This window comes from Spermophilus citellus, assembly GCF_964194105.1.
Source record: "Spermophilus citellus genome assembly, chromosome: 2".
Lineage (NCBI taxonomy): Eukaryota > Metazoa > Chordata > Mammalia > Rodentia > Sciuridae > Spermophilus > Spermophilus citellus.
In genome coordinates, this window is record NC_138183.1 from 207,900,829 (window position 1) to 207,918,327 (window position 17,499).

At 40.0% G+C, this 17,499-nt stretch overlaps 1 protein-coding gene across 2 annotated transcripts in view; it reads right to left on the reverse strand.

Moving 5' to 3' along the window:
- Positions 1-12,880, reverse strand: part of RRAS2 (RAS related 2) — a 126,508-nt gene extending 113,628 nt beyond the window's left edge. Inside the window, exon 1 of one of the 2 annotated variants that reach the window (XM_081279194.1) lies at positions 12,225-12,880. In XM_081279194.1, coding sequence (XP_081135320.1) covers positions 12,225-12,854 — 630 coding nt within the window. In that variant the 5' untranslated portion in view covers positions 12,855-12,880. The remainder of the gene's footprint in view (positions 1-12,224) is intronic. The other variant, XM_081279193.1, reaches the window with a different exon arrangement.
- Positions 12,881-17,499: the final 4,619 nt, after the last annotated feature.

Consider the following 17,499-nt stretch of genomic DNA (forward strand, 5'->3'; position numbering starts at 1 on the left):
TGATACTACTTAATGATAAAAGATTTAATCATTCTAACTTTTATATAATAAATAATATACCATCAAAGAAAAGCAAAATCAGAAATGCATGGAAAAATTAGGTCTTCACAAAAGATTTAATAAAACTACTTCAGAGCCTCACAGATTAAACAGGCATAAGAAAGGATATAAAAAAATTTATAATATTATTGACAAGTTCCATTTTAATTTATTTGTGTAAAACTTTGTACCTCATATGCTACAAATATTCTCCACTTATATTCTAGGAATGGCTACAAAAAACAATTGTAAATTTCTTTTTCTTTTTGGTGGTGATGGGGGAGAGTACCAGGACTGAACATAGGGTGCTTAACCACTGAGCCACATCCGCAGCCCCCCGCCCTATTTATTTATTTATTTATTTATTTATTTATTTATTTATTTAGAGGCAGGGTCTCACTAAATTGCTTAAGGCTTTTCTAAATTGCTGAGGCTGAATTTGAACCTGTGATCCTTCTACCTCAGTCTCCCAAGTTGCTAGGGAACAGCTGTAGCATGTGACACTACATCCAGTATTTTTTTTTTTTTTTTTGGTCCTCCATCCCTCCACATTCACCCCAGCAGGACTAAGAATTGAACATAGAGCAAGTAGCAGGGATTATAGGTATGTGCCATCCCCTGTGGCGAAAAAAATTTTTAATGTTCTAAAACAGAGATTTTACATTTTCTTTTACTTTAACCCAATGAAGTAAGAAATCTATAATTAAAAGGACACAGTCAAACAGGTGAGGTGGCACAGGCATCTATAATTCCAGCTACTTGGAAGGCAGAAGGATGAAATTCTGGGCCAACCTCCACAATTTAGTGAGACTCTATCTCTAAATAAAATTTTATACAGGGCTAAGGCCATAGCTCAGTTGTATAAACTTGTCTAGTATTCCCAAGGCCTTGAGAAGGAACCACTCAACCTTTTTCCAAATTTAAATTACTCAATATGGCACAATGAATTCAACTACTATGTATAATTATAATGCACCAATAAAAAATTAAATTATTTAAAAACTAAGTGATATCCAAACTGAAATTACAAATTATTCTAGGAATAAGCAAAAAGTGCAAGATCTTATTTCCAAGTAAACAATACAAAATCAGCCTTGCAATACCTTTCCAAAGGTCATTAGTTACACTTCAGATTTCAGGCAAAGCACAGTGGCACATATCTAAAATCACAGTGACTCAGGAGACTGAGGCAGGAGAACCCCAAGTTCGAGGCCAGCCTCAACTAAAGCAACTTAGCAAGGACCTGTCTCAAAATAAAAAATAAAAAAGGTTTGGGGATGTACCTAACTGGTAAATTGCCCTGAGTTCAGTCCCTAACACTTTAAAAAAAAAAATTACATTATAGATTACAGGGTGATAGTAACACATTTGAAAAACACTAGAATTCCTTTAAAATATCTTTAAAATTATAAATTATAGTATATTGTTCCCTAAAAGTACTATAATGAGAAATATATGGCAATTAATTCCATTTTAGAAAATAAAGAGGAGAGCAACAGCAAAGTTTATAGATAAAATCATGAAAAAGGTAACTATTATAATATTCAATGCAATATAAGCATACTTCAGGTTACATCCACAAACACATACTATACACAAACTCTCTAAAGGATCTCTTTTGTTTCTAGGCCATTCCATTTTCTATACCTTTATCAAGAAAACCTGTGCTGTGATTCACATTTTAGAGATGTGTAAGCATGCACGCACACAAACCTCTGTCTCCCCGTCTCTTCCACTTGCCTCAGTGCAGAAAGCTAAGATGTAAAGGATTTAAAAACTGGGCTGAAATGTCCCTCACTAGTACAGCACTTGCCTAGCATGTGCCAGGCCCTAAGTCTGATCTTCAACAGTTTTTTTTTTTTTTAAAGTATCCCTTTCAACTATGCTCTAAAATAATACCTCTCAGCCAACAGCTCAGAATAGGCTGAATGTTTTAGAGGATTTAAAAGAATTTCTCATTTGTTGAGAGGGATACTGTCCAAAAATCTGAAACTTCCCAGTATCCATCTGCCCTTCTACAACAGAACAGAATGGAAATCTCAGTAGCTTAAAGCAATCCTGAGGATGACCAGTTCTTTACTTCCAACACCAAAATCAACTTCATGAACAAATACATATACTTTGCACAATGAAAAACCCCTACTTTTTGTTTTACAATATTAAGATTTAGAAAAATATAAGTTTTGTGGCCTTAAGAAAAGATAAGAAAACATTACCACTGTTTAATATAAGACTTAATATCTTGACTTCTCAGCCAAGGGCATTAAAACTGAGATTTAACAGATTTAAATTTTAACAAATTTTCCTAGAATGAATAGTAGCTTATTCTTTTCGTTGATTAACTTAGAACAACATGATATGAATATTATAGAAGACTCAGGATATACCTCTACATAGCAAAAAAAAAAAACAAAAATATTTTTTCAGGGAACCAAAGCACAAATAGCAGATATTTAAAAGATAATTGAGAAAAAAATACAAAAAATGAAAATCTTCCCAGACCTTAAGTGTTTCATCCTTTCCCTGGGGAAACTTGTGAACAGAGAAAAACTTCTAGTCATATCCTGATAAATGTTCCCATTTCCAATGATAAGTGAATGCTACAAGCATACAAACAGAAAAGTTATTTCTGCAGAACAGAAACTTGAGGAACTCTGGGCCTCAAACATGCTAGCAAGCACTCCCACTAAGTTACATCCTTGATTATTTTAAGACAGGGTCTCATCAAGTTGCAGAGACTGGCCCAGAACTTTTGATTCTACTGCCTCAGCTTCCAGAGTAGCTGAGGTTACAGGGATGTTCCACCACACCCAGCTCACATTTGGTTGTTTTAAATAAGGACACTAGCTGGGCATGGTGGCACATGCCTATAATCTCAGCAGCTCGGGAGGGGGAGGCAGGAGGATCACAAGTTCAAAGCCAGCCTCAGCAACTTAGGGAGGCCTTAAGCAACTCAGTGAGACTCTTGTCTCTAAAAAAAAAAAAAAAAAAAAATATATATATATATATATATATATATATATATATATATATATATATATAAAAAGGGGTTGGGGATATGGTTCAGTGTTAAAGCGCCCCTGGGTTCAATCCCTGGGAGGTGGAGGGGAAGAGGAGGAGAAGGAGGAGGAGGAAGAGGAAGAAGAAAAAAGAGAAAATGAATAATTTTAAGATTAAATCCCAGTAGAAAAAAAGAACACAGAAAAAAAATAAAATACATCTACATAGCAAAAGACACTTAATATAAAAGGAGAGAGTTGGTTCGCTAACATTAACAGTTCATGGCCAAGGGCTGGGGTTGTGGCCCAGTGGTGGAGTGCTCACCTAGCATGCATGAGGCACTGAGTTTGAGATGAGCCTGTAGTGTTTTGTATTACAAGACCCTTGAAAATACAAGATACTACAGGCTCATCTTGTATTTCTTGTATTTCTTCCTACCACAACCCTAGAATCAGACATTCTCTAAAGTTCCTTCTAGTAGAGAATGGTATTTAGAAACCAAGATCTGGTACTAGTTGGTCTCAATTCTAACAAGGTGTCACTGTTTCTGGGCCCTGTGAATGGAAATGGAAGAAAATGTATACATGGGGCTGGGGTTGTGGCTCAGTGGTGGAGTGCTTGCCTTGCATGTGTGAGGCCCTGGGTTCCATCCCCAGCACCATGTAAAAATAAACAAATAAAAATGAAGATATTGTGCTCATCTACAACTAAAAAAAAAAAAAAAACTAAAAGAAAAGAAAAATGTATACATGTGTGCATCTGATCCACATACTTGTACTGTATTTCTGTATCTACATACTTTTAAAAGGTTAAACCAATATCTCCAATTTTAGTCAAACAACAGAGTTCATTGTCACATTCACCCTTTCCACGTTTATAGCTCCTTTCCTCCAACAGTGAGAACCTGCTCCCATTTTTCAAAATATGTTTACTTATTTGCTAATCTCAGTACAGAAAAATACACACAATTGCAAACTCATGCCTCTGTAACCAAAAAAAAAAAAAAAAACAAACCCAACTATCAACTACAGTTCAACCTTTGCTTCAAGTTCTTTTTGTCTTTATCCTGAGGACACAGTACAAATACTGGGTTCAGAAGTTATCTAAATAAGGTTCAGATCACTTGTTTGTATTTCACATAACACTTATTTCCTTCATCACCTGACTCCATTGCTATGTTTGCTATTTATATACAGTATGTAAAACATTAACATGGTTCCAAAAGTCAAAAGGATCACTGTTCCCATTTCTTCTCCCACTTCATTCCTACTCACTCTCTCCAGGTAACCAATTTTATCATCAATCACTCATGTATTCTTGTTTTAGTTTTGTCCCTATAAACAAATACATATGTATTTTCTTATTTCCTCTTCTTTTCTACAGTACTGTTTATCATTTCCCACTTTAGTTTTTCCACTGAACTATGTACCTTAGGAAGCACTCCATACTTCAAGGCCTTTCTCATTCTTTATTACAGCTGAATAATGCTCCAGTGGGTGAATATATCATGTTATTCAACTCCTCCTACCTAGCAGGTTGCTTCTAATTTTTGCAAGTACAAATAATGCCACAACCTTGTGCCTATTGTTTTCACACTGCTGGAAATATATTTTCAGGGTAAAATACTAGATTTGGGATTGTTGAGCCAAAAGGTTAATATAAATATTACCTCATGTCTCCTAATGTAATGCACTGAGAACACAGGATTTGTTATTCTTGCCCCCCCAAACACATAACCTGAACTTAATCACAAAGAAACAGTAGTCAATAAAAATTAAGGAGACTCTACAAATAACTAATTTGTACTCTTTTTTTAGTTGTAGTTGGACTCAATATCTTTATTGATTGATTTTTATGTGGTGCTGAGGATCGAACCCAGGCCTCTCCATGCTAGGGAGCGCTCTACCGCTGAGCCACAACCCCAACCCTAATTTGTACTCTTTAAGAAACTAAAAACCTCTTCCAAATTAAAGAAGAAATGGATATAAAATGCATCATATAATCTTCTTACAAAGGCCATTATTGGGACAATTGGCAAAATCCAAAAAACAAAATCCACAAATTAGGTAATAGTAATATATATATATATTTTTCCCCCTAAGGAATCAAATGAAGTACCTTTTTTTTTAACACATTTTTTTGAGAGAGAGTGAGAGAGAGGGGGGGACAGAGAGAGAGAGAGAGAGAATTTTAATTTTTATTTATTTTTTCTTAGTTCTCGGCGGACACAACATCTTTGTTGGTATGTGGTGCTGAGGATCGAACCCGGGCCGCACGCACGCCAGGCGAGCACACTACCGCTTGAGCCACGTCCCCAGCCCCGGTAATAGTAATATATTAATGTTAACTTCTTGTTTTGGTTTACCGTATGGTGTTTATGTAAGCAAATGCCCTTGTTCTTAGAAAATAACAACAGAGGTCTTTAAGGAAAGAGGCGGGGAACATGTCAACTTACAAGCCAATGGGTTTTTTTTAAATGTGTTTAGATTGGAAGGATAAAGCAAATATAGTAACATGCTGGCATTTGAGAAATGTAGGTTAACTTTTTTACAAAAGGATCATCAGATATCATTTTAACACTTAACATTCATAATTCCAGTACTCCCCTGATACATACTGGGTACTGAACCCAGAGATGCACTACCACAAGCTACATTTTTTATTTTGAGACAAGGTCTCACCAAATTGTAGAAGGCTGGCATAAAACTTGTGATCCTCCTGCCTCAGCCTCCCAAATCACTGAAATTGCATGCATGTGCAAACACACACGCTCACACACGCACACAGTTTAAAATCAAGAGATTCACCGGAGGCTAAGGCAGGAGGATGGAGAGTTCAAAGCCAGGCTCAGCAAAAGCAAGGTGCTAAGCAACTCAGTGAGACCCTGTCTCTAAATAAAATACAGAAGTATCTTCTAATTGAAGAAGTGTCTTCAAGATGTAGAAATGGGAAGCTGGAACTCAGTGGCAGAGCACTTGTCTAGCACTGTGTGAGCCACTGGGTTCAATCCTTAGCACCACGTAAAACTGAATAAATTTTTTAAAAAATTTTTTAAAGAAAGGTAAACTTTGAAAAAAGATGTAGAGGCCGGGATTGTGGTTCAGTGGTTGAGCACTTGCCTCACACGTGTGAGATACTGGGTTCGATCCTCAGCAACACATAAAAATAAATACACAAAGATATTTTTTAAAATACTGATGAGAAAAAATATATAAAGTGCTAATTGAGAAGTGTTAAAAAAATTAAAAATAAAATAAAAAGACGTAGAAATGGAATGACAATTCAGGAATTTAAACTCACAACCTTGACACATGAATCAAGTAACTATTAACACAAATAAGGGAGTCCTGAAATCTCTCCAGGATCTCTGCTCCCAAGGAAAAAAAAAAAAAAAAAACAATGAAAACAATACTCTGGAAAAGATAAACTCTAGGTAGATAGTAATGTTTGAATCAAGTCAAGACTAACAGGTTTTAAGACTGACTAAAATTCAAGATGTAAGAAATTAGCTAACACCTACAAAGTTCAAACATAACAAACTGCTCAATAAAACATTTGGATGCTAAAAAAATAGAAACTGGAGCTGGGGACAGTGTCATACACCTGTAATCCCAGATCCTCAGGAGGCTGAGGCAGGAGGAGCCCAAATTCAAGGCCAACCTGAGCAATTTAGAAAAACCCTATCTCAAAATAAAAGAGCTGTAGACATAGCTCAGTGGTAGAGCACCCCCAATTCAATCCCCAATTTAGGGGAGGGGAAAAAAATAAGAAACTGAGAACATCTAACTTTAAAATCTGTAAAACATGTAATATTCTCTTCTCCAAATTTTCAGAAGAAGCACTAATTCAAAATCCAATGATTAGTTCATTATTTTTCTTTTTTTTTTTTTTTTGTCCTAGTAATTTGACCCGGGGGGACCTGGCACATGCTAATAATTAGCACACGCTCTACCACTGAGCTACATCCCAGTCCCATCATTTCTTAAAATTAATTCCCCACAAAAAAAAAAAAAAAGTTTTCACAACTCAAAATTAAATCAATATTCATCACCTAAATACAAGACAGAAATGAGAAGGAGGAGGTATATAGGTTTGGGGTGGGAAGGGTAGTCAAAACTTAATAGACTAGATTATGAGTTAAGGAAAAATGAGAAATTACAAATTTTGTTTTGGAAGAACATCAAGATATAGAAGTAAGAATAGCAAAGAAAACCAGATAACAATCATCAGTTACTTACTCAGTAGATGGCACTGTACTAAGTGATTTGCAAGCATTTATTTTATTTACTCCAAAAATCCTACGGGTACTGTTTATTCTGCCTTTTCAAATGGGGAACTGAGGTTAAGAGAACCTAAGAATCTTGACCACAGTAAGAATTTCAAAGATGCAGAGATCTGTTCAACCAAACCCAATATTTTATGGAGAACTGAAGTCATGAAGAATTTAAGGGAGACTGAGAGACTACCAGAGTGACCTGGTTAGGGAGTCCAAGAATCCAAATATGTAGTGATACATACCTGTAATCCAAATGACTTGGGAGGCTGGGTTAGGAGGATGGCAAGTCTAACGTCAGGGCCAACAATTTAGCAAGATCTTACCTCAAAATTAACAAAAAGGACTAGGGATGTAGCTTAGCTCAATGGTAAAGCACCCCTGGGTTAAATTTCCAGTACTGGGAAGAAAAAAAAAAAAAAAAGACCCCAATATCAAACTATCTCTCCCTTCCACTCTGTACAATGTCAAAATTATGTCCTAACTGGAATTTACTCATCACTTAGGTATTCTATTTACCAAGAGAACTTAAAAATGTTTTTCAAAAGAACCTATAAACATCAGAAACAGGGAGTTCACGCAACTCTTAATAACAATACTTCACATTTTATCACATACACTATGGTTTTTTCATTGTTGTTTGTTTGTTTTGTTTTGTTTTGTTTTTTTGAGGGGGAAAGGGGGGTTAGGGATTGAACCCAGGAGCACTTAACCACTGACCTACATCCCCAGTCCTTTTTATTCTAAGACAGGGTCTCCTTAAATTGCTTAGGGTCTGGGTCTCACTAAGTTGTTGAGGCTGACCTTGAGCAATCTGCCAGCCTCAGCATCACTGGTATTACAAGGATGTGTAACCTCACCCAGCTGTTGTATTCATTTTTAAAGCAGAAAAGGCAGCCAGGCACAATGGTACATGCCTGTAATCCCAGCAATTTGGGAGGCTGAAGCAGAAGGATTCCAAGTTCAAGTCCAGCCACAGCAATTTAGCAAGACCCTGTTTTAAACTAAAAAGAGTTGGGGATGTAGCTCAGTGACAGGGCACCCCTGTGTTCAAAAGACCCCCCCCCAGAGGAGGGAGGATGGAAAACGCATTTCAATTTATTATTTTGATTTCCTAATTTTGCAGCTCTTCATATACACCGAAGATAACAATTAAATCTAAGGTCAAAGAAAGGGCTACAAGAGGGGCTGGGTTTGTGGTTTGGTGGTAGAGTGCTGGCCTAGCACGTGTGCAGTGCTGGGTTCAATCCTCAGCACCACATATAAATAAATACATAAAAGGTATTGTGTCCAATTACAACTAAAAAAATAAAAAAGGGGAGGGGGAGTTACAAGAGAAGTTGTTTTTAAATTTGCCATTTCCAAATGTGTTTATTATACTTTTTCTGCTGAAGGTAACAAAATAGAAGGCGGGCGATGTAGCACAGTGGTGCATGAGCTACTGGGTTTGATTGCCTGCACTACAATAAATAAATAACAGAATAGAAAACATATATTGAAACATATAAAAACCATGTAATATTTCCAAAGTCTTTAAAAAATATATAGAAGCCAGCACAGTGACCCATGCCTATAATTCCAGCTACTCAAGAGGATCACAAATTTGAGGCCAGCCTGGGAAACTTGGTAAGGCCCTTTCTCAAAACTAAAATTAAATAAATGGCACGGTGGCGCACGCCTGTAACCCGGGAGGGAGACTGAGACAGGAGGATCTCGAGTTCAAACCAGCCTCAGCAATTCAGCGAGGCACTAAGCAACTGAGTGAGACCCTGTCTCTAAATAAAATACAAAATAGGGCTGGGGATGTGGCTCAATGGTTGAGTGCCCCTGAGTTCAATTCCCAATACAAAAAAAAAAAAAAAAAAAAAAAAAAAAAAACCCTAAAATTAAAAAAAAAAAGACCAATTTGTGCCACTCAAATCTATAACTGACTTACAAAGAGAACTTCCTTGTTTAAAATGATTATTCTTCTGCTCTCTCCCTCCAGTTTCTACTAATTATAATAGAATGAATTTTAACTCCCCAGTGTCAGACAATAAATAGCAGCTCTGTTAATATAGATGATAAACACTTCAATTACATAATCTAAGAATAATTTAATGCCAGGCTCAGTGGCACACCCCTTCAATCCCAGCAAGCAACTCAGGAGGTTAAGTGAAAGGATGGCAAGTGATTGCAAATTTGTGGTCAGCCTTGGCAATTTAGTGTGATCCTGTTTCAAAACACAAAATAAAAAGAGCTAGAGATGTAGCTCAATGGTAGAGTATCCCTGGGTTCAATCCCCAATAGCCAAAATAATAATAACAATAATAAAAACATCAACATACGTAGTCTTACTATGAACTAGACATTTTTCTAAGCCTTGGCATGTTAACTCATTTTAATTTTCACAACTGGATGTTGTACATTGTATTTCCCCAGTTTACAGAAGAGGAAAGGTAAGGGACTAAGAAGTTAAGTAACTTGTCTGAGATTACCCATGGACCAAATGGCATAGTTAGGTCTCTATTCTCTTCTCCAGAAAGCCTAAACTTCAGAGCCTAGAGGTTCCTATTTCACTGGCCCCAAGTCACCTATCTCACTCCCATCATCCCCATCTGCCTCCTCTCTCCAAGCTAACACATCCTCATCCCTATACTCCCGTATAACATTTCCAGTCTTCCTACTAAACTACACAGTGCTTTTTTTCCCCTTCTGGGGTGCTGGGGATAGAACCAGGGTCTTTAACATGCTAGGTTAACACTATCACTAAATTACACTCCTAGACCCACACACAGTGTTTTATTAATCCTTCCCAAATTGACTTTTCCAAATCTGAATTCCCTTTGAATTTAAGCATGTTTCAGAACTGAACATACACTTATAAAAATGCCTACCATTAACAAAGCACATACTACATGCTAGGTACAAAATTAAGATCTTTCTTATAATTTAGAAGTTATACAGAATGTGTAATCAAACCTATTTTACTGACAAGAAAATTGAGGCTCAGAGAAGCTAAATATTTGGCAGTGTTCTCACAGCCAGCAAAACAACAAAGCAAAAGATACAAGCTCATATGTGTATGACAAAAAGTCCATACTTTATGTAATAATGTTGAGAGTGTGTGTGTGTGTGTGTGTGTGTGTATTATATATAGGTCTTTCTCATGCATACCTTTATCTGATATCATCTACCACATTCAGATACTATACTACTCATAAAGGAAGTATTTCTTTAACAAATGAATTCTACAAAATCATTAGGAAGATAACAATTACCATCATCTTAATGGTTTCTAATACTATTTCCAAAACGAAAAGTTCCAATATCTTGTTTAAATAATTAACTTATAGATCCAATTACTTTCAGATGATCCCTTCCTCAAACAAATTTAAATGTTTGGGTTTAAATTTTAACTAACATTAGTCACTAATACTGGAACCCAGATTGCCCTCCCATTTCTGGATTCCCTCCAACACCAACCATCAATCCAGTCATGAAGGAAAAGGGTTAGTTATAAATTATTTTGCTTTGCTATCAGTTACTTAAGTCTCTCTTGTGCCTGGGGAAACATCGACGTGACAGCATCCCTGATTCTGTCTGCTAAACTCAAACCAATCTCACCTCTTACTCAGTGTGATTTTTTTTTTTTTTAACTCACTAATGAGCATACTGTAAAGGCTCATTACATATCTTTCTGGACACAAAGGTTTTAGCAGCGATTTTTAATTCCATGGGATATTATAGCAGTAATTACTGTTCATTTATTCAATGACAAAAGTGATACATTTATGTTACCGTACTTGGCATTTTAATGTCACTACAAATACTATAGGTTTTAATGAAATAGCTATTTAACCCAATTAACGACAAATGGGTGAAACAAGAATCAGAAAAAAATATTTTGTCATCTGTACTCTTGGCACAGTAAAAAATATCTTTGTTACCTGGTAGAGCAGGGTACCTTCGTTCTCTCGCAGCATATGCCACACCTTTTAGGTTGACAAAAGCAGAGAGAAGATACCTGGGTTTTCTTTTAAAAAAAAAAAATCTCTAAAAAGATTACTTAAACCTCTCACCAAAAGCAATTTCTAAGAATGAAGAATTCCACCTCCCCTCCTTTTTTTTTTTTTTTTTAAACACAACCCGACTTTCCTCCTCCAGCGCGGGGTGGGGGTGGGGGAGAGAGTGGTTAGAATAGGAACGCACGACTCCCACATCTCCTAGCCTAGCTCATCCCAAACTTCACCTGGGCAGGGCGAGAAGCAGGAAGGCACCAGGAATTCCTAGGAAACGGTCTCACCCCTATCAAGGCACATTTTTAACTTCCTCGAAGCCACCATTTCCCCGGGGCATTACAAACACTCCCACCCGGACCTATTACCTAAGAGATTACTTGTAAAGAAAGCGCAAACACACACAAAGAAAAACAAACCGCTTGAAGCGGGCAGCTGCGGCTCGAACCGCGCAGAGCCGCGACCAAGTGGCCACCGCGCTCGCACCGACGGCGCCGGAGGCGACGGCGTGCGGCTGAGAAGCAGCGCGCGGGGCTGGGGCTCCCGAACGCGCCCAACGCCAGGGCCCTCAGGGCAGGAAGCCCGGCTCCGAGGCGCTGCCGCTCCCGTGGGTCTCCGGCCTCGGTCGAAGCGATAAGGTGGAAGAACGGCGCTTCCCACCCTGCCAGCTCCGCCCTCCCGGCCACATTCCTGAGAAGCCCGATTCTCGGGACGCCGCGCAGGGCGCCGGGCAGGCAGGGGCGCGGCGCCGCGGCCGCAGGGTAGGAGCGCAGAGCCGGCCCGGCGCCCGCAGCCCGCCCACCCCGGACCCGCGCGGCGCCTCCGGGGCGGGGTCGCAGCGGCCGCCCCGCCACAGGTATCGCAAGCCCCCGCCCGCCGCCGCCCCGGTGCCCCCGTAGGCCCGCTCCAGGCACCTGGATGAACTGGATGGTGAGCGCCGACTTGCCCACGCCGCCCCCGCCGACCACCACGAGCCGGTACTTCTCCTGGCCGGAGCCGTCTCGCCAGCCGGCCGCGGCCATGGGGACGCCGCGGAGCCCAGCCCGGCCACGCCGCGCTGCGCCGCGCCGCGCCGCCGCCGCCGCCCGCCTTAGGCCCGGCTTCGGGGACGTGTGCGGACGGCGGGCTGCGGGCGAGCTGCCGGGCGGGGGTCCCGAGCGCCGGGAGCTGTCAGGAAGGACTCTCGGCACGGCAGCGCAAGCCCCGGGGCTGACTTGGTGCCGCCCGAGGCGCGGAGAAGCCGACTGAACGCAGGGGTCAGGGGCTGCAGCGGCCGGGGACTCTCTCTGCTCTACGCTTCTCCGCAGCGCCTGCGGAACGCAGCCTCCAGCGCCGCTACAAATGGCCGTCTGGGGGCCGGGCTGCCGGGCCGAGGTGCTGCATATGCATGAGGGGGCGGGGCGCGGCCGCGCCCGCCTGGGCTGAGATTCCCCAGTCGACCCCGCAGACGTGCCGCTCCAGCCCTGGCCAGTGAATGCAGGCGTTGAGTGTGGCAGAGTGTTAAGCGGGAGTGGGAGAAAGACTGTAAGACGGTGTGTGACCATAATTGTATATGTCAGGGATTGTGTGGATGAAAAACACAACATGTGACAGCGAATGTGAAAAATAGAACTGTTGTCATATTAACTTGAAGGAGAGTAAATATTCTGCTTTACGAGTGCAGATGGTGACTATACTTGTGTAAAAAACAGTATGTGGCAGTGATTGTGGATTAGAATTGTCACGGTAATTGAGTGTGTGATGGACTAGTGGTGGTGACAGCATGTAAGGAATGTGACAATTACTGAGCGTGGGGAATAAATCATAGTGATTGAGTTTGCATGGACAAGAATGAAAATGACGGGTTTTGTGTGTTTCAGTCCAGTGTCTTACTGGCTATGTTTTTGTGTAATTGCATATGATGAGTGTGAGTTCAAAAGATTAGTTTGTACTTAGTGACATGAGACTACCTACCAGGCACCATGCTCAGTGCTAGAGATCCTTTCATGCACACATATGTGTCCCTGAGCTCAGGAAACTTAGAGTCCAATGGAGGACACAGTAAAAACAGTAAGATTATAATGCATAAGACAAGAGTTGCAACTACATAAACACCATGTGTACCAAATGGAAAAGCACTCACACTGGGGTTGAGTAGTCATGGAAGCCTTCTGAAAAGACCTGGAATAAATAATATAGACAGAAGAATAATTGGAAGAAAGGCATTCCAGGGAAAGGAAATCACACAGGCAACCACAGAGCTGAGAAGGAAAGAATTGTGTCATATGATTTTAAATGTGTTCTGTGAGTTTACATGCTAGTGATTGTGAATGAAAAGTGAATATCTGTGTGTGTCATTTTAACAAAATGTAACAGTAATCACAGTTCTGTGTAGAGCAGTGCAGATTAATGATTAAGACCATGGGTTCTGGAGCCAGACTGAATCAAATCCTATCTCTTTCATTATGGTGTGTTGGAGGGAACTTAACCTCTGTACCTCTTTAAAATCAGGACAGTAAGACTACCTCCTTCATGGGGATTTTAATAAGAAACAAATGAATTCATATATATAAATCATCTACAAGAGTGCTGACATGTAGTAAGCATTTATGGTGGTTTGGAACATGATAGTAAGTTCTGGGACACTCTTAGTGACTAGCTTGGAACCAGTAGAATGTGGCTGAAGAGATGCTGCTTGATTTCCAAGACTAGATTAGTAGAGAGCATACAGCTTTCACCTGTTTTCTTTGGATTCTTGCTCTGGGAGAAACAAGGTAAGTAATTTGATTACTACATGACTCCTGTGCTAGACAGGCCACATGGAGGCATGCAGTCAGAATTCCCCTGAGCTCCCACCAGACCACCAGTATCAACGGCCTGCCATCTGAGACTTCTGGGACACACCCACACACACCCAAATCCCATCCTACCCCCCAAAACACCAACCCAATAGAGTCTATAGATGACTTCAGCCCCTGCTGGCACCTGATGGTAACTGCATGACAGACTGCAAAAGAACTGCCCAACCCAGCCCTTCCTGAATTACTGACACACAATTCATGAACAAAATAAAATTATAAGCCAGTTGTGCATTTTATATGTGAATATGTGTGTGTATGTGTGTGTACTGGGAACTAAATTCAGGGTCTCCTGCATACTAGGAATACAGTTTTCCTGAATGTGTTTTTTAAGACCTTTATATGGGAATAATTTCAACATACAAAATACAAAGAATATCCATATACTCGTTACCCAAATTCACCTATTGTAAACGTTTTTACTCCACTTGCTTTGTCATTCTTGTCTCTCTCTGACAGCTTCGGTAAATCTAACATTGATAGGAATACTTTTGTTTAATCCACAATTCATATTCTGATATTGTCAGTTGACTCAATAATGTCCTTTAGAATACTTTTCCCCTCCAATACAGAATCCAGACTAGGATCAGGTGCTGTGTTTAGTTATCTGATTCCTTAGCTTTTTGTGTGTGGTACAAATGGTTATTTTTGTTTGTTCATTTTGGGTTTTTTGGGGGGTACTAGGGATTGAACTCAGTGGCACTCAACCTCTGAGTCACATCCCCAGACCTATTCTGTATTTTTTTTTTATTTTTTTTTTTAGAAAGACAGTTTTTTTTTTTTAAGAGAGAGAGAATTTTTAATATTTATTTCTTAGTTCTCGGCAGACACAACATCTTTGTTGGTATGTGGTGCTGAGGATCGAACCCGGGCCGCACGCATTCCAGGCGAGCGCACTACTGCTTGAGCCACATCCCCAGTCCCCTATTCTGTATTTTATTTAGAGTCAGGGTCTCACTGAGTTGATTAGCACCTTAATTTTGCTGAGACTGGCTTTGAACTCACAATTCTCCTGCCTCAGCCTCTAGAGCCGCTGGGTGTGTGCTATGGTGTGTGCCACCATGCCCAGCAAAATGGTTGTTTTAAGCAGCATTTTTCTTAATTTTTAAGCAGCATTTTTGTTACACGGCAGTAGTAAAGCCTCTATACGAGATGTTATTACCAATGTGGGGGGAAAAAGAGAGAGAGAAAAGCAAAAGAACCCAGGTTAAGACAGTGCTGAAAAAGGGCCAACTATGTTTCCCATAGATGCCTCTCAGTGTGGGCCTAGCCCTACAGTTTTCCATAATCATTCATTACGTAGTACCAAGAAGATGGCTGACTCCTCCTTTCAAAAAATCATGGAGCTAGGCCAGGCGTATGGTGCATGGCTATGATGTCATCAACTCAGAAGGCTGAGGCAGGAGAATCACAAGTTCGAAGCCAGCATCAGCAATTTATCAAGACCCTGTCTCAAAAATAAAAAAGGGAGATGGGTGCAGTGGCGCACGCCTGTAATTCCACCGGCTCAAGAGGCTGAGACAGGTGGATCATGGGTTCAAAGCCAGCCTCAGCAACAACGAGGCACTAAGCAACTCAGTGAGACCCTATCTCTTAAAAAAAAAAATACAAAATAGGGCTGAGGATGTGGTTGAAATAAATAAAAAGATAAAAAGGACTAGGAATGCAGCTCAATAATAAAGTACCCCTGGGTTCAATCCCCAGTTTAAAAAAGAAAAAATCATGGAGCCAGGTGTGATGGAACACACCTATAATCACAGATGCTCATGAGCCTGTAATAAGAGGATCCCAAGTTCCAGAGCTGTCTGGGCAACTTAGTGAGACCCTGACTCAAAATAAATGAGGCTGGGTATGTAACTCACTGATAGAGTGCCTGACTATAATGTACAAGTTCCTGGGTTTGATCCTGAGCATGCCCCCCCCCAAAAAAAATTAATTAAACATAATTTTTTAAGGGCCCGGGCTGTAGCTCAGTAGTAAAGCACTTGCCTAACATATGTAAGACCTTGTGTCCAATCCCAGTACTTAACAAAAAGAGAGAAGGAAGGAAGGAAGGGAGGGAGGGAGGGAGGGAGGGAAGGAGGATGGGTTATCAAATGTCAAGAGTATCCAAATGAAACAAATTATTCCCTGAGTAAAAACCACAGTTATAATACCACAACTATTTGGGCTAAGGAAAACTGGATATTGATTCTAAAGCAATTGTAATGAGTTTCTTAGTATTCTACCTGGTGATAGCTTGACCAATAAAAGGAAAAGAGGAGGAGACGATTGCAAATCACATATGTGCCTGATAACTGGAGTTTTCAAAGAGAAAACTCAATTTTAGTAGGAACTATTTCAAGACCCTGTATGCTGAGCTGATTCTGGTCCTGAGTCTAAGCCAAGATTTTTTTTTTCCCCTTCTTCCTCTATACCACTCCCTGTGTACAGGACAGATCCAATGCTCAAAACAAGCAAGCAAACCCATCCTGTAGAAAACATGTGTTGATTGCCTCCTAGACATTCATTTCTCCTTCCCCTTTCAAGCAGTATAATAGTCTCCTTATCCTCCGCAGATACATTCCAAGAACCTCCAATGGATATCTAAAACCTTACGTAGTACCAAACCCTGCATATACTATGGTTTTTCCTATATGTACATACCAAGAAAAAGGTTAATTTACAAGTTAGGCACAGTAACAAGCTATTAACAGTAAAATGAAACAATTAAACAATACACTTTAATAAAATTGGCAAAAGTGGGATGGGGCTGTAGCTCTGTGACAGAGCGGTTGCCTGGCACATATGAGGCACTGGGTTCAATCCCTAGCACCACATAAAAACAAACAAACAAAATCAAGGCATGCTGTCCATCTACAACTATAAAAAAATTTTTTGTTTAAAAATGTTGGCAAAATCGCTACTCTTGTGTTTTGAAGTCATTATTAAGTAAAATAAGAGTTATTTGAACACAAGCACTGCCATACCAGGACATTCCATCCAATAACTGAAATGGCTACTAAGTGACTAATAGATGTGTAGCATATACAATATGGATACATCAGACAAAGGGATGAGTCATGTCCTGGATAGGACAGGGCAGGACAGCATGAGATTTTGTCATGCTTCTCAGAATGGCATGCAATTTAAAACTTATGAATTGTTTATTTCTGGAATTTCCCATTTAATATTTTCCAACTGAAATTCACCACAGGCAACTGAAACCTTACAACATGTAACCATGGGTAAAGGGAAACTACTGTATCTTCAAATCTCCCCCCTTTATATTTTGAGTGACATATCCCAACCTCCAGCTCTAGGAATTCACCTGAATTCACTAAGACTGTCAATATCCACTAGTCACAGTAAT